Source organism: Bos indicus x Bos taurus, chromosome 15 (genome assembly GCF_003369695.1).
Source record: "Bos indicus x Bos taurus breed Angus x Brahman F1 hybrid chromosome 15, Bos_hybrid_MaternalHap_v2.0, whole genome shotgun sequence".
NCBI lineage: Eukaryota > Metazoa > Chordata > Mammalia > Artiodactyla > Bovidae > Bos > Bos indicus x Bos taurus.
Window position 1 is genome coordinate 29,378,933 of NC_040090.1, and position 17,356 is coordinate 29,396,288.

Genomic DNA, 17,356 nt, shown 5'->3' on the forward strand with positions numbered 1-17,356 from the left:
CTGGGGGCTAAATAACCAGAAGCTAGACATCGCTTAGTGTGGGGAAGCATCTTGTGTTACAGGACACATGTCAGATCCCTTTGTCCCCACAGCTTTCTGTCCCACAAGGGTTCCATCAGAGCTCCGCTCCTTACTCTCTCTGGGAGGGCAGCTCCCATAACTCGTTAGAGGCTGGGACTGAGAGCGCGCCTTGGTGACAGGGTGCATGGAGCCGCCCCTGCCTCCCCTCTGGTTGCTCCCGCCTGAAGGCCGGGGGGAAGGTGGACTGGCTGTCAGGCTCCCGCACAGAACCCGGCTCCTCAGCCTCCTGCCCTGTGACCTGGGCAAGTCACCCTTCGCCCCAGCTCCAGGGGAGCCTTGATATCTTCACCTGTCACACAGGATGAAAGGTGGCTGGGAGGGCGGGCAAGGCCTGGAATGGGACCTGCTGGGCACCGGGAGGCCCCGTTTGCTGAGTGTCTTCCCTCGCCACACCCTGAGCCCTGGGGCTATGTCCCCAGCCCAGCCCACCTGTCTTCTCTCCACCCTCCTGTTTCTCCCGTGTTCCCTTCTTCGCCGGGCCGCCCACCTGCCTCCTCCTGCCTCCATCTCTCACTGTCATCTACCTGCCTCTGCCCTGCCAGGTCGGCCTCTCTCGCATGCCCCACTCTCCCCATCCGTGTCTCGGCCCCTCCCTTTGTCTCTCCACCTCTGCTCTCCCTCCCCCACACACGGGGGACCCTTGGGCTGTCCAGGCTCTGGCGCCCCCTGACCGTCTGGTGGCTCTTCCCCTATAGATCGGGCTGGTGGCCATCCTGGTGGCCACCGTGGTGGCCATGTCGGCCGTGGCCCAGCTGTGGGAGGACGAGTGGGAGGTGCTCCTCATCTCCCTGCAGGTGAGTGGGGGTGGGGGCCCACTGGCTGGTTCCCCAGGACCCTCAGAACAAGACAACACCTTTAGGTCACTCCCATTCCTCCAGACTAAAGTCCAGAAGGTGGAGTAAGGGTCCACATCACAGAGCAACTCAGAGACAGGAAGAATTCTAGCACCCAGGGTCCCTGGACTCCCAGTGTCCTCTGAAAAATAGAGACAGCTGCCTGCCCCACGGATAGAGATAGGCCGGAAGGATGCCGGTGACCAGAAGGTCTGGGCACGGCTGGGAGCCAACAGTCTCTCTTGCCCCTTCCTGTACCCAAGGGCACAGCACCGTTCCTGCACGTGGGGGCCCTGGTGGCTATCACAGCACTCTCCTGGATTGTGGCCGGACAGTTTGCCCGCGCAGAGCGATCCTGTAAGTATGACTGGGCAGGACCTGTTCCCCACCCATGTGATCCAAGCACCAAGGCCAGCTTACCCTGCCCCCACCTGGACTGTGCCTGGGCAGCCTGGGGATGCGGTGGGGCCCTTGCTCGTAGCATGGCGAGTCCTGGTTCAGAGTGGCCTGCAGGCTGCACAGAGGTGACAGCCTCAGCCTTGCCTGTGTCCTCCTCTGTGTCTCTGCATCTGTGTGTGAGTTAGAGGCCGGGTTCACTTTTGCAGCAAGAATGAGGAGTCCTCTTGGTGCAGGGTCCCTCTCAGAGTGTCAGGGTCCAGACCGGTGGAGGGAGGAGGGCTCTGGCATGCCCTGCCCTGCTGCCTGGGGCTCACGGTTGTGCCCGTGTCTGCAGCCTCCCAGATAGCTATTCTCGGAACCTTCTTCACCGTGGTGTTTGCCCTCTACCTGGCCCCTCTCACCATCTCCTCTCCCTGCATCATGGAGAAAAAGGACCTGGGCCCCAAACCTGCCCTCATCGGCCACCGCGGGGCCCCCATGGTGAGTGCCTCTTGTGGGCCCTAAAGACTGGGTGAGGGGTGGGCAGAGCTGCCATTCCAGAGGGAGACAGGCAAAAACCTATCTCCTTGTAGGAGGGAGCTGGCAGGGAAATGGGTATAATAATAATAGCAATGATTCTTAGCCCTTCTTGGTGATGATGTGTGTGTGGTGGGGGCGGGGGCTGGTGTATGGAAAGGATTGGTGTAAAGACCAGAGAGTTTGGGTGGGATCAAGTCCTGAAGAGCCTGAAGGCAGCTTGCTTAAAAGATTTCACTTTTATCCTGAGAGCCCTGGAAAGACACTGTGAGGCTGTGGGTTAGGAAGGCCCAAGAGAGAGGGAGAGAGAGAGATGCTGGTTGTGGGGAGGGGAGCAGGCTCCCAGGGCCGGGATGAAACAACAGGAAAACCCTCCTGTGGGCAGGAGAGCTGGGTGCAGCCCCAAGCCCACTGCTAAAGGAAAACATTTGCACCAGGGTGAAACGGGAGGAAGGCATGAAAGTCAGCACCTGCTCCTTCTCTGCCACCCCTGTGATCCCATAGTAGGCCCTCCCCTTCAAAGGAGTGAGTATGCTCCAGAGCCAGGCTTCCAGGCACCTTGGCAGCTGTGGGAGTCAGGACCAGTTGCATCTTCACTGTACCTGTTTTCCTCATTTAGTACCCCGGGATGATGGGAGTGCCTGCACCATAGGGCCACGAAGAGCAGGAGTCTGTTAGCATGTGCGATGTGCTTAGATATGAGTCTGGCTTACAGAAAGTAAGAGTTATACTCTCCTGTTTCCTTGGGCAAGCCCTTCTGCTTCCTTAGGTTGGGTTTCCCAACCTATGGAAGCCTTGAAATGCGATTCTCAACAGAGGCAGTACCTCTCCTTACCACCAGAGGGCGCTTGAGGGCTCTTGAGAGCTTTTTCTTGGTTGTGAAGGTCTTTGGGAGGTCCACCCTGTCACTGAATTTCAGGGTAGTTAAGGGAGCCTCACAAAGGAAGCATTTAAAGGCGATGTCGAGTCTGACAGGGCTGCAAATCACCCTGAAGGTCCTACACCCCCTGCATGCTGCTGCTGCTGCTAAGTCGCTTCAGTCCTGTCCGACTCTGTGCGACCCCATAGACGGCAGCCCACCAGGCTCCCCCGTCCCTGGGATTCTCCAGGCAAGAACACTGGAGTGGGTTGCCATTTCCTTCTCCAGTGCATGGAAGTGAAAAGTGAAAGGGAAGTCGCTCAGTTGTGTCCGACTCTAGCGACCCCATGGACTGCAGCCCACCAGGCTCCTTGGTCCATGGGATTTTCCAGGCAAAAGTACTGGAGTGGGGTGCCGTCGCCTTCTCCGCACCCCCTGCATATGGGGGTATTGTTGTGCCCATTTCCTAGATAAGGCTGAGACCGGTGCCCCTGAGTTGGAGCCTGGTGCCCTCCCATCACACCCTGTGCGGCTTGTTCCCAGCACCTGGAGGCAACCGGCTGGGAAGGCCCTCGTTTCCCATCAGAGGGATCTGGATTTTGGGTCCAGTTTTGCTACATGCCGCCCGCGTGTCTTAGGGGCTGCTGATACCCTCCAAGCCTCCCTGCTGCTGGCTTTTGTGAAGGTAAATTAGAAGCACAGCCTTCCAGGAAGCAGGGCCCCAGCTTATAGCTGCTCTTCTTTCCATGGCCCCTATTAATCATCCCACCTGCTCTGGAGGCCACAGGACAAGAGGGGGTGCTGAGGCAGGAAGGAGGGGGCAAAGGGAAGGAGCGAGATGGCCCTGTGCAGGTTTTGGGTTTTTTTTTTTTAGCAGAAGTGGAACAAATAGTATAATGAATCCAATACCACCTTCACCACTTACAAATATTTTGCTATTCTTGTTTCATCCATTTCCCTGATTTTTCTTTCCCCTCTCCCTTCCCCCACTTTAATATTTGAAAGCAAATCCTAGACACTGTATCATTTTACCCATACTTACTTCAGGGTGTATCTCTAATGTATAAAGACTTTAAAAATGGAACCACGACCACAACGCCACTATTACACCTAACCAAATTCATGATCATTCCTTAACACTATCTAATACTGAACCAGTGCTCAGCTTTCCTTTATTGTCTCTAAAATATCCTTTATTGTCTCTCAACTCAGAGACCTGAGTTTTGTAGTTGAAAGTCAAGTGAAGGTTGCTCAGTCGTGTCCAACTCTTTGTGACCCCATGGACTGTACAGTCCATGGAATTCTCCAAGTCAGAATACTGGAGTGTGTAGCCTTTCCCTTCTCCAGGGGATCTTCCTAACCCAGGAATCAAACCAGGATTTTCTGCATTGCAGGTGGATTCTTTACCAGCTGAGCTAAGTATCTTTTGTGCTAAGTTGCTTCAGTCGTGTGACTCTATAGACTATAGTCCATCAGGCTCCTCTGTCCATGGGATTCTCCAGGCAAGAATACTGGAGTGGGTTGCCGTGTCCTTCTCCATAAGTATCTTTTAGTCTATAATAATCTTCTTCCCTTTTCCCCCATATGTTTATTTGTTGAAGAAACTGAGTCATTTGTCCTGTAGAATTTTTCCATTGTGCATCTGGCTGATTATATCCTAGTGGTGCTCCATAAGGGGCTGGTGTAGGTGTCTTGACACAACTCTTTCTTGTGTCACTGTGAATGCATGAGTATCAGTGTCTACACCTGTATACATCGGCCTGGGGGAGGTTCACACATCTATGTGTGGTAAGCCCAAGTGCTCATCCCTGTCTTGGAGATGGTATCTGGGTGTCATTCCTGTGGGGGGGCCCTGTGTGCGTGTGTGCATACTATAATATTTGGTCAGACTGACTCCAGAGTTGAGCCTCTGAAGCACAGTGGTCCACCAGGAGTCTGTGACGACCACCCCACACTCGCACATTTCTGACAATACACCCCATCTGCATTTTGGCCTGAGGCAGTGGGAACCGTCTTTCTCCAGGAAGTCAGCACCTAACCTAGAGAGACCTGAGTTTAAAAAGCCTCCAGAAAAGAGACTTGGCCCCACCCAAACACTTCCTCTGTCCCCCGAGTCTCCATAGCCACTGGTATGCTCTTTGTGTCTACCCACAGTCTGCCTCCTGCCAGCACCCCTCCGGTGGTCATCTGTGGGAGGCCTGGCGCCAGGGCATTTGGAAGTGATTGAGTAGGACCTCCACCAAGTCTACACCTCTCCTCAGGTGCCTCTGTGGGCTCCTACGCAGCCCACTTAACTGGGAAACAAGGTAGCGCCTCCCCCAAGGCTCCTCTGCCCTGCAGAAAGGGGAAGAAAGAAGCACACCTTTCAGAGACTGCTGACATCTGTTACCTCATCTATGAGCTTGATAACATTAACTCATTTTACAGCTAAAGAAACTGAGGTCCAGAAGGGGAAGTGATGGCCCAGGTCAGTGACTGGGAAGAATTGTTCCACCTCAGCTCCAAAGCCTTTGCCACACCAGGCTGCTTTCCAGAAGAGGGGAGTGTGTTATGTGCTGAGAAATGGGAAAAGCATTGCCACAGGGAGAAAAGAAGGGAATGAGCATGTCTTGGTGAGAAAGGGATGAGCCATGGGAGCATTTTCCATCCATCTTCACTGCCGCAAATCTTCCCAGTCTTTCATCCTACACTGCGCTTGGTCCTAGCACAACCCTTGGTATGGTGCTGACCCCTAGTGGCAGAAAAGGGTATGACACGATCATCAAACTAAATAGGGAGGGAGACTCAGAACCCCCAACTCCCCCAACTGGAAGGACCCTCAGAACACACTGTACTTATACCCGCAAGGAGCAAATGGGGAAACCACGGCCTATAGGAGGATAAAGAGATGCACCGTAGGCCACAAAGCTAGTTAAGGAAAGAGTCAGGACTAAGACTAGGATTTTCTGATGTATATGCTGTAGGGTAACAGCTGCCATTTATTAAGCATTTACTGTATATCAGGCAACATGCTTGGGGCTTTTAATAACAGTCTAAGAGATGGTGTTTTCATATCTGTATAGATGAGGAAACTGATCACCCTACTGAAACTGTGCCATGCTATCTACCCTCTCCTCTCCCTTGGGGATCTCCACCCGGACTCCAAGTATAAACAGGAGGAAACTCGGCATTCAGCTCAGCCCAAGACTATAAAGAGGCAGAAGACTAAAAATATCCTCTGACCTCCACATTTATATTCATCAACACTAACCACCCCTGTTTCTCTCTTTGCTCCCCCCACCCCCCAAAAAAATCTGTGAGACAGGCATGATTTAACAGATAAGGAAACTGAGCTTCAGAGAAGCTGTGTGGATGCCCAGGGCCCCACAGCTACTGCTTGAAGGAGGGGGATTAGAACCAGGCCTACTAGCCCCTGGCTTTCCCCTCACCACCACCTTCCCCCTCAGCTGGCCCCAGAGCACACGCTGATGTCCTTCAGGAAGGCCCTGGAGCAGAAGCTGTATGGACTCCAGGCTGACGTCACCGTCAGGTAGGTGTGCGGATTGGGAGGACAGTCCCTCTTCCCCTCCTCAGTACATCCACATCCAGGTCTCTGGAGAAACCTCTGGTCCCAGAGTCTTGGGGATGGGAGAGCAGAGGCTTGGGTTTCCCGCTGCAGGGCAGGCACCATGTTCGTGCAAGTAAACATGTGCTGTGCGTGTGTGCGCTAAGTTGCTTCAGTTGTGTCTGACTCACTGTGGCCTTATGGCCTGTAGCCTGCCAGGCTCCTCTGTCTGTGGGGATTCTCCAGGCAAGAATACTGGAGTGGGTTGCCATGCCATCCTCCAGGGGCTCTTCCCAGCCCATGTTTCTTATGTCTTCTGCGTTGACAGGCAGGTGCTTTACCACTAGCACCACCTGGGAATCCCCTTGTGCCATACTCCAGGATATAAAATATGTAGAGAACAAAACAGACTCTCTTGGTTCAAGTAGAGTGGAGGTAGGGACCTGGAGTCCTGCCACTGATCCACTTAATGGAAATATGAGATCTGTATGGCTCAGCAAGATGGAGCACAAACACTCTGATGAGTGAAACCAGCAAGTTCCTGAGTGATCCATTCACTGTGATGTCAGTTATATTTTTAAAGACCAGATAAAACTGATTGATACATTTTCTACATGTAGATAAATAAGTATGTATTAATATTTATATAAAGGGCAAGAAGAATCCATACCAATCTGATGACATCATCTCTGAGAAGGGGAGGGGGCAGGGTATTGAATTAGGGTACCACAGTATGAAGACATCACTCCTATTGTAGACATTATAGAATTGTGTGTTTATCAACTCTTCCTAGCAGATGGTAGAAAAATGTCTTGAGGAAGGGGAGCACGGGTGCCTTTTACTGTTTCACACTCAGGCACCTTATGGGGCTTATGGCCAGCAGTGGGGGAGACCAGGATGATAGTGGGATGGAATTTGTCAAAGGAGCCTGCATTTTCCCTCTTCTCATATGGCATCACGTGGACTGGGTTCTAAGCCAGGTTCCACCACTTACTGGCTGGTAGGCCTTGAGTTAAGATACTTCTGTCTCCAGCCTCAGTCTCCCCATTATCAAATGAGATAGCATCTGCCTTCCAAGGTTGCTAATAGGCCCAGCCCTCCATCCTCAGCCGTCCCCACCCCTGTCTGACCCTCAGAGCCAGAGGGATTCGGCTATCAATCCACTGACTTCCCTGTGCAGTCGGAAAACCTGAGGCCAAACAAGGGCAGAGCCTTCCTGAGCCCCTTGGTAGGCTGGTGTAAGTGGGTGGGCAGGAGAGAGTGGGACGAGCAGGTGAGGGACCCGGCAGTGGCAGTGACCCCGTGGCCCCACCCTCCCGCAGCCTGGATGGGGTGCCCTTCCTCATGCACGACGCCACCCTGCGGCGCACCACCAACGTGGAGGAGGAGTTCCCGGAGCTCGCCCGCAGGCCCGCCTCCATGCTCAACTGGACCATCCTGCAGAGGCTCAACGCCGGCCAGTGGTTCCTGAAGGTCTGGCAGCACCTGTCCCAGTCCTAGGCGTGGAAAGCATGGGCGGGAGTCCACAGAGAGGACCGGGGGCCGCCCGCCGCCCAGGCGACCTTCACACGCCCAGCTTCCTTGACTCACAGCCAGGCTGGTTGGCGGCTTCCTTGGCGCATGCCACTGCAGCCCAGATATCGTGGCTGTCACTGCTTGTTCTGGTTCTGCCTCCCCTACCAGAAAAAGTTGATGATGATAGTAATAGTTCAAACTGTTAACACTGTAAAACTCTAAACAAAGTCGGTTCTCTGATCTGAAATGCTACTAAAGGAGAAACGTACTGGGGTGTGGGAAATGTTCTAAGCAAATCATTCTTTTGGTAAGCAGACTGGGATAGAGAGGTTAAGGTTGGGTTAATCTAGAGTCCCCACGGGGCCACAGCCTTCAGTTTGCCTGACTTGCACACACCAGCAGACACTGGCAGCTCAGGTGTCTCCAAGTTCCATCGCCAGGAAGGCATGTGGAGGCCCCATAGGACTGGTGAGGCCACCATGTGTGTCCCTATCTCTGATAGACGGACCCGTTCTGGACAGCCAGCTCCCTGTCACCCTCCGACCACAGGGAGGCCCAAAACCAGTCCATCTGCAGACTAGTGGAGCTCTTGGAGCTGGCCAAGGGCAATGCCACGCTGCTGCTCAACCTCCGTGACCCGCCGCGGGAGCACCCCTACCGCAGTAGCTTCCTCAACATCACGCTGGAGGCCCTTCTGAGCTCAGGCTTCCCCCAGCACCAGGTGAGGCCCTGAAGTACACCTAGCCCCTCCCCTAGGGAGCCCCTCCCCTAGGGAGCCCCTCCCCTAGGGAGCCCCTCCCCTAGGGAGCCCCTCCCCTAGGGAGCCCCTCCCCTAGGGAGCCCCTCCCCTAGGGAGCCCCTCCCCTAGGGAGCCCCTCCCCTAGGGAGCCCCTCCCCTAGGGAGCCCCTCCCCTAGGGAGCCCCTCCCCTAGGGAGCCCCTCCCCTAGGGAGCCCCTCCCCTAGGGAGCCCCTCCCCTAGGGAGCCCCTCCCCTAGGGAGCCCCTCCCCTAGGGAGCCCCTCCCCTAGGGAGCCCCTCCCCTAGGGAGCCCCTCCCTAGGGAGCCCCTCCGCCCCCTGGGAGCTCCGCGAAGCCCTGTTCTGGCCGCAGGGAGACCAGACCTGCCTGGAGTTTAGTTTCAGCTATAAACTCCTCTCCAGACCTCAAGTTTCTACATTAGTAAAATGAAGGTAGCATGCCCCACACCTCCCTGACAGGGTCACCGTGGGGACAAGAAGGAAACAAAGAGGTCCTTTAAAATATACAAAGGGTAGGAGCAGGGCCAGGTTCTTGGGAACACAGTACTCCCGTGAACTGCTGCCCACATCCTCGGGGTGTAATACTTGGGGATCAAAAGAATCTGATACCAACTATGGCGGCACAGTGGACGCTGGGGTCCATGTGCAGAGTAGAGGACGTTTGGGGGTTATCGATCTCGTCCTGACTAGGGTCTGGACGGAAAACTCCCTGAGGTGTCGCTGGAGCAGTTCCTAGCCTTGGCTGGGACCACATCCTCTGGAGATGGTCCAGAGGACCACCTTATTACCTGTAGGCTTTCACTGTGTGCCAGGTCCCGCCTCTTTTAACCCCTCCAGGTGCTCCCGGAGGGATAGACACCCTTCCCCATTTATAGAAGAGAAATCAGAGGCTGCCTCTCTCCTGCCTGCAGGTTCTGTGGCTGCCCAACAGGCAGAGGCCCTTGGTGAGAAAGGTGGCTCCTGGCTTCCAGCAGATGTCAGGCTCCAAGGAGGCGGCCGCCAGCCTGAGGAGAGGCCACATCCAGCGGCTGAACCTGCGCTACACCCAGGTGTCCCGCCAGGAGCTCAGGTGCCTCCCCTGCCCAGCCAGGCTCGCCCAGAGGGCTGGACACGCGGGCTCCGGGCTCGGAGATCAGAGGTGGAGAGCATCAGGCAGACCTGGGCTTGTGTGTGAGCTTGGCCCTCTGGGACCAGAGGTTCCTTCCACCAGTTGTGAACATGGTATGAGGGTGTGAAGGACCAAGCTCTACAGGCTTCCCGCGTGGGCCCGAGGGCTGACCGGCCTCTGTTGCTACCCCACAGGGACTATGCGTCCTGGAACCTGAGTGTGAACCTCTACACGGTCAATGCTCCATGGCTCTTCTCCCTGCTGTGGTGCGCAGGGGTCCCGTCCGTCACCTCCGACAACTCCCACACCTTGTCCCAGGTGCCTTCCCCACTCTGGATCATGGTGAGTTGGAGGATTATTGGGGGTCCGAGAGCTGCCTGTGACTCCTAGGAGGGGGGAGCTGGCTCCACACCTGGGGCTCTCTCTGGTGAGGTGTCAGGGGTGGAGGGAACTCTTTGGGGGACATGAGGAAGATTCTTCTGATCTAAGGTCAGGAGATACTGGGAGGTGGGAGGAACCTGGACCTGAGCCAAATGGGAAAAACACCAAGAGCCCTAGAGAAATAAACAACTACTTGAGTTTTCTTTTGGTTTTGAGGATTATTACATTTTGTTTTAAAGGAAGGAAAGTAATTGAGAAAAGAGGGCAACATGAGGGCAAGAATAGGAAACATTGAAATCTGCTCAGAGAGTGTAGCCAATGAAACCAGATTTCAATTGGTCGAGCATCTGAAGACTGGCCTGAGTACTAGTCTCAGCTCTGTCACCAGGGGTCTTGGGGAGCCCGTGGTCTCCATCCACTGCTCCCACTGCCACTTCCCTGAAGTCATGAAAGGCAGATGGAGGGTCTCATTATGGCTAAGACATTGCCAGTGTCAGTGAATCATCTAGGTTTTGGGTGGTTATCTTTATCCACCCGCCCATTGTCCTTGAAAATCTCCAAAGGCTCAGCTCGGAATGAGATGGAATAACTGATGGTGGCAGCAGCAGCTACGAGTACACTAATTTTCAGGCCACAGGAGCTGACCAACAGCAGGAAGTGCATCTGGCCCGTCCCGGCCCCTCCTCCACAGTTCACCTGAGATCATGGGGGTGTGGGGCCTGGCTGCTCTGCAGGCTTTGCCTTCCTAGGCACCTCTCTGGCCCCCTGGAGGGGAAGCTCCCACACTCCACAGCCTACAATGACACATACCCTCCCATCCACATGATGCCACATCCATCCACACTCACCTGTGCACCTGCTCATCACGTCACACCCTCTCACTTATCTGTTTGTCTTTCGTATTTTGACTCTCGAGTTAAGCTCCCTTAAGCACATAAATCCTCTAGGTTTAGCACACACCACCACCTCTACTCTGACTACTGCATGGCTCTCTTTATCCTACATACCCACACACACACACCCCAAACCCCAGGGCTACAAAACATAATCTCCAGATCCCAAGCCCCTCCAGGTCCTCCTCTGCCCCTTCTGAGGGTGACACGTGGTCCTCTTGTCCATGGGCCCTTGGTCTGGAGCCCTGGTCTGGACCAAGCATAACTGGAAGCTGGCCACGGGCCGTCTGTCCACAGCCCCCGGACGAGTACTGTCTCCTGTGGGTCACCGCCGACCTGATCTCCTTCACCCTCATCGTTGGCATCTTCGTACTCCAGAAGTGAGTAGGCCCCGACCGCCTTCCGTGGTCTTCCCTGCCCAAGACAGGCCAGTCCCCACCCCAGCCAGAGGGTGGGGTCCCATCCTCCTGAGCCCTTGGCCGGGAGACATCCTGACCAGACCGCCCTGTTCAGGGGAGAAGGAGGCCTCCCAGTGGCCCCCAGCCCTTCCCCCTCAGCCAAAGCCCAGTGGCTTCTGGAATGAGCACCTAGCAGGGAGCCCAGAGCCAGGCTGGGTGGGGAGATTTGCTGTGTAAACTCTTTGGTGAGTTTCAGCTCCTCTCTGGGCTGGTCTCCCCACTCCCCCCGTGTCACCCAGGGCCTGGGTTCCCACAGCTCCCGTGCCAGCTCCCCTCCACCCTTCAGGACGACAGCTGGGGTGGTGGTCGCAGTGGGAGTGGGCTGGTCCCGGGGGGGTTTTACTCTTGACTGACGTTCTCTCTCTGCCCATATCGCTCTGATCCGGCGCATGTCCCTCCTCTCTCCCCTCTCCCCTCTCTCTGCTGCACTCTTGGCATCTCACAGCTATCACTTGATCAGGTAATTCTGGTGTGGTCCTCCTCCTCCTGTTCCTCTTTCTCCCTCTTCCTCACCATCCCCTTCTCCACTTCCGTCTGAAAGCCTGGCTCTCGCAGAGCCCTAGGCCCAGGTCCCCCTCCCAGGCCCGGCCCTGCCTGAAGCCTCCTCCCTTTCCTCCCTCCCCTCCACTGCCCTGCAGCCCTCCCTCTCTCTCCCCATTTTCGTGTGTGTCCCCCTGCTCTCTCTTCCTCCCACAGACATTTCCTTGCAGGTTGCTGACCTGGCCTCTCTCAGCACCAAAGTGTCTCCCTCTGTGGAGGGAGTTCTGCCTGGGCAAAACCCCCCCCGCGCCTCCCGCCACAGCCTGGCACTTTGGGCGAGGCCTTTCCAACGCCCGGAGCACAGCCTACCAAGTTCTGTCTCTCCCTGCCCACCTGTTGCCCTCCCGTCTCCCAGTTTGCCTTTTCCATCGCTTGCTCTGTTTATCTTTCTCTCTTACCTCTTTCACTTTCTGTCTCTGACTCTGACCCTACCCCTCTCCCCTATATGCACCGTCTTCCCTGCTGTCCCCTGGGAGGAGACCCCAGTGGTTGAGCTTCCTGTCCTAGATGTACCTCGCTGCAGAGACCCGGGCCTGACACTTCCCTCCTGGGTTTAATGTTGATTTTCAAGATGAGAGGTCCCCCTTGGTCAGGTGCCTCCTAGGTCAGGCACCTTCACTGACCAGCTTCTAGGAGGAGGAGCCCTGGGCTCCCTGACTGTGGGACTGAGCCCAGAGAAGGGCCGTTTACCTGGGATTTCCACCATCCTCTCCGTCAGCAGATGTCCACCCGTGCTGGCTGGTGCTGTGCTGGGCCTGTGGCAAGGAGTCGGGTCTTCCGCCCGGAGCCCCAGGGTTCTCCGTGGGCATGCTGGGCCACTCGCAATACCGTCAGGGCGACATGATTGTCTTCCTGGGGGTCAGGCTAGGCCTGATGGAGGAGAGGACCCTGGGGGAGATCATTTCCCTGTGGACCTCATTTTTCCTTTCATTCACTCAATAGTTCTTATAGCACCCACCACACAGCAGGCATGGGGGTTGGTGCCAGGCACTCAGTGATAAATGAGACCCTGCTGCTGTTCTCAAGCACGTGTAGGGCGGCCAGCCCAGCCAGAGCTCAGGCTGCCTGCCCCTCTGCCTCCTGCTTTCCCCGTGTCTGTCTGCTCTCTTCATCCACCCGTCTACCTGTCCATCTGTCTGTCCATTTCGGCTGCGCTGATCCCATCTGGAAACAATTGATTTCTCGTGGAGTCTGGGCTCTGTCCACCCACTCCAGCAGGGCTTAGGGCCCCAGGGGAGTTGGGTTTTGTTTCCAAGCTGATCCCCACTTCCCTGAGTGGGGGTGGGGGTCCAGTGAGTCCTTCTCTCTTAGATTTCAGGAAAAATCTCTGTTCAGAGGCCAGGGATTTGGGGCTAATTCAGAGGAACTGTAACAACCAAAACTGTGCTCTGGGCTGGACCAAAGAAACTGAGTTCTCCTGGCTCCACCTGGTCCCTGCACACCCCATGCAGCCCCACCTCAACCCATTCAATTAATTTTGCCCCCACCTTGTCCCAGCCGTTAGAGGGATAACACTCCAGCCTGCCCCTTCCTGTTAGGGGATATGCACCCCACTCTTCCAGGGCTGTAAGAATGGAGCAGCAGCAGGCCCCACCCCAAGTCACTCCAGCACCCTTGCCTTGATCCCCCCGTGAAGACAAGATCCCCGATGTCTCCCCTCTCCTCCTTCCTTTCCTTCACTTCCTCTCTGGGGTTCCTCACTGGCTTCACTCAGCCTGGTCCTGATGATGGGGCTATAGGCGACATTAGCTGGGACTCCCCAGGATTGGTTTGTACCCCACGGCAGGTCATCAGTCATGCCTGTTAAGCCTGCGCCCCTAAATGTGTCCTATCCAAAGAGAGCCAGGTGCATAATTGGGGGCACCTGAGACATAACTAACCAAGCCCTAAGCATCCTCCTGGGCAAGGGGAGTGGATGTAGCATTCTGGAAGTAAGAGGGCTGGAGAGCCGTGGCTGAGAGTCAGTGGACTCTGATCAGGACCCAGCTCTGCCCTTCTCTGGGCTTCAGATTCCCCATCTACACAGTCAGACAAGATTCCTGCTGGTCTCTCGGGCCAGTTCCAGAGAGTCTGTGGAAGTGGGCATGATCCTGCTCCAAGGAAGGGTGGGGAAGGACCTGATGCCCACGGGGCCGTCTCTGCAGGTGGCGCCTGGGTGGCATCCGGAGCTACAACCCCGAGCAGATCATGCTGAGTGCCGCAGTGCACCGGACCAGCCGGGATGTCAGCATCATGAAGGAGAAGCTCATCTTCTCAGGTGTGCAACTCCGCAGACAGGTTGAGACAGGCTCTGGGCTCTGTTCTCTGCACCCCGCAAGTCCACACGGGTGTGTGTACATATATGTCACATGCAGCATGTACAGATAGGCACATGGCACAGACATATGTATACCCACCTGGTTTCATGTCACCGTGACACGGAAGCACAGATACACCTACACACACACACACCCTGCTCCACCTGCAGCCATCAGCTCCAGGTTCTGTGGCTCAGTGTCAGCCCCAGGGGTGGTGGGCTAGGGTGACATGCTGGGGTTGGGGGAGGAGTCTGCTTTGAAAGTCCATCCTGCCATATGCCTGGTTCATACAGGAACCCCACAAATGTTGATTTCCCCCCCTGCTTGCTGCCTGTTGACATTCCCAGACTGAAGGAGGAAGCAGCTGTACAAACAAATCCATGGAGAAATTAGATATAACAGACGGGGATGCAAGGAGGAGAGGGGTTCAGCACTCCCTGGGGCAGTGAGGAAGGTTTCAGGCCCACTTTGTGCGGAGTGATGTCGTTGAAATGGAGAGGAATGATAGGAGGGGCCTGGGTGATGGGTTTGAGGTGAGGGCTGGGCAAGCAGAAGGAAGGAAGGGTACTCCAGGCAGGAACAGCATGTGTTCAGAGGCAGCGAGGAAGGCCTACTTGCTGGGCACCAAGAACTCCAGGTCATTCCGCACGGCTTGAAGGGAGGGCCTCTGGCTGATTCACCCCAAGGCGGCGCTGGGGAGGCACTTGGGCCTGAGTGTGTGGTCAGGAGCTTGGGCTTTGTTTTGGAAGCAGAGGAGGGTCACAGATAGGTTTGCCTTAGTTACAGTAGGGCTGTAGCAAAGTCTCACGCACTGGGTGGCTTAAAAACAGAGATGTATTGTCTCACAGTTCAGAATGCTAAGTCAGTCCATGATCAAGGTGTCAACAGGGCTGTGAGGGAAAGATCTGGTCCTGGCTTCTCCCCTTGCCTCGCGGATGCATCTCTGTGTTTGAAGCTCTCTTCTTTGCAAGGACACCAGTCTGCTCTAACGACCTCACCTTAACTAATTACATCTGCTGTGACCTTATTTCCAAAGAGGGTCACATGCGGAGTGTAGGAATATAGGAATTTGAGGGGAACGCAATTCAACCTCTTTTTTTTGAGGAGGGGGAGGCACACCACACAGCTTATGGGATCTTAGTTCCCTGACCAGGGATTGAACCCATGCCTCCCTGCAGTGGAAGCGTGGAGACCTAACCACTGGACTGCCAGGGAAGTCCCCACAATTCAATCCCTAACAAGTGTGGAGGGTGGTGAGTTAGAACGGGAAGCTGAAGGCAAGGAAAGCAATAATTCAGATGGAAATCATGGGCATGGAAATGGGTGAGGGAGAGGTAATTACAAGCCAGATGGCCCTGGATTCAAACCCCAGCTTATGCCCCTAGCTGTGTGAACAAGAATATGTTACCTAACCTACCTCAGCATCAGACATCTCATCTGTAAAATGGGCTAGATTCCCCTCACAGAGTACTTGTGAGGGTTAGTGCCATGCCTGGCTCAGAGGGGTGCTTGGTAAATGCTGCTTGAATGAACCTGCACCCAGAGCGGGTGGTTGTGGTTTTAGATGGGCAGGGGTCGGGGGGTGGGGGGTGGCTCCAACAACTGGGTGAACATCCATTCATTCAGTCACTCCTTTATTTATCCTTCTTTCAAGGCATGGCAGGCACTGCTCAAGGTGCTTAGGATATACAGATTCTTGCCTTTGGGGTACTTGATTCCTCCTCAGTTCAGTTCAGTCGCTCAGTCACGTCTGACTCTTTGCGACCCCATGAATCGCAGCACGCCAGGCCTCCCTGTCCATCACCAACTCCCAGAGTTCACCCAAACTCATGTCCATTGAGTCGGTGATGCCATCCAGCCATCTCATCCTCTGTCGTCCCCTTCTCCTCCTGCCCCCAATCCCTCCCAGCATCAGAGTCTTTTCCAATGAGTCAACTCTTCGCATGAGGTGGCCAAAGTACTGGAGTTTCAGCTTTAGCATTATTCCTTCCAAAGAAATCCCAGGGCCGATCTCCTTCAGAATGGACTGGTTGGATCTCCTTGCAGTCCAAGGGACTCTCAAGAGTCTTCTCCAACACCACAGTTCAAAAGCATCAATTCTTCGGTGCTCAGCCTTCTTCACAGTCCTACTCTCACATCCATACATGACCACTGAAAAAACCATAGCCTTGACTAGACGGACCTTTGTTGGCAAAGTAATGTCTGAGCTTTTTAATATGCTATCTAGGTTGGTCATAACTTTCCTTCCAAGGAGTAAGCGTCTTTTAATTTCATGGCTGCAATCACCATCTGCAGTGATTTTGGAGCCCAAAAAAATAGTCTGACACTGTTTCCACTGTTTCCCCATCTATTTCCCATGAAGTGATGGGACCGGAGGCCATGATCTTAGTTTTCTGAATGTTGAGCTTTAAGCCAACTTTTTCATGCTCCTCTTTCACCTTCATCAAGAGGCTTTTGAGTTCCTCTTCACTTTCTGCCATAAGGGTGGTGTCATCTGCATATCTGAGGTTATTGATATTTCTCCCGGCAATCTTTATTCCAGCTTGTGATTCTTCCAGCCCAGCGTTTCTCATGATAATATTCTGCATAGAAGTTAAATAAGCAGAGTGACAATATACAGCCTTGATGTACTCCTTTTCCTATTTGGAACCAGTCTGTTGTTCCATGTCCAGTTCTAACTGTTGCTTCCTGACCTTCATATAGGTTTCTCAAGAGGCAGGTCAGGTGATCTGGTATTCCCATCTCTTTCAGAATTTTCCACAGTTTATTGTGATCCACACAGTCAAAGGCTTTGGCATAGTCAATAAAGCAGAAATAGATGTTTTTCTGGAACTCTCTTCCTTTTTCCATGATCCAGCGGATGTTGGCAATTTCATCTCTGGTTCCTCTGCCTTTTCTAAAACCAGCTTGAACATCTGGAAGTTCACGGTTCACGTACTGCTAAAGCCTGGCTTGCAGAATTTTGAACATTACTTTACTAGCGTGTGAGATGAATGCAATTATGCGGTAGTTTGAGCATTCTTTGGCATTGTCTTTCTTTGGGATTGGAATGAAAACTGACCTTTTCCAGTCCTGTGGCCACTGCTGAGTTTTCCAAATTTGCTGGCATATTGAGTGCAGCACTTTCACAACACCACCTTTCAGGGTTTGAAATAGCTCAGCTGGAATTCCATCA

At 54.4% G+C, this 17,356-nt stretch overlaps 1 protein-coding gene across 6 annotated transcripts in view; it reads left to right on the forward strand.

The window, feature by feature from the left end:
• The window catches only part of GDPD5 (glycerophosphodiester phosphodiesterase domain containing 5), a 91,498-nt gene that overhangs the window by 71,300 nt on the left and 2,842 nt on the right, over positions 1-17,356 (forward strand). For 4 of the 6 annotated variants that reach the window (XM_027562871.1, XM_027562870.1, XM_027562872.1 and 1 more), the window contains 11 exons: positions 777-875; positions 1,178-1,271; positions 1,648-1,793; positions 6,135-6,217; positions 7,555-7,705; positions 8,250-8,468; positions 9,416-9,573; positions 9,807-9,954; positions 11,184-11,266; positions 11,790-11,804; positions 14,029-14,141. In XM_027562871.1, coding sequence (XP_027418672.1) covers positions 777-875; positions 1,178-1,271; positions 1,648-1,793; positions 6,135-6,217; positions 7,555-7,705; positions 8,250-8,468; positions 9,416-9,573; positions 9,807-9,954; positions 11,184-11,266; positions 11,790-11,804; positions 14,029-14,141 — 1,309 coding nt within the window. Of the gene's footprint in view, positions 1-776; positions 876-1,177; positions 1,272-1,647; positions 1,794-3,158; positions 3,374-6,134; positions 6,218-7,554; positions 7,706-8,249; positions 8,469-9,415; positions 9,574-9,806; positions 9,955-11,183; positions 11,267-11,789; positions 11,805-14,028; positions 14,142-17,356 lie in introns of all 6 variants that reach the window. The other 2 variants (XM_027562876.1, XM_027562875.1) reach the window with 2 other exon arrangements.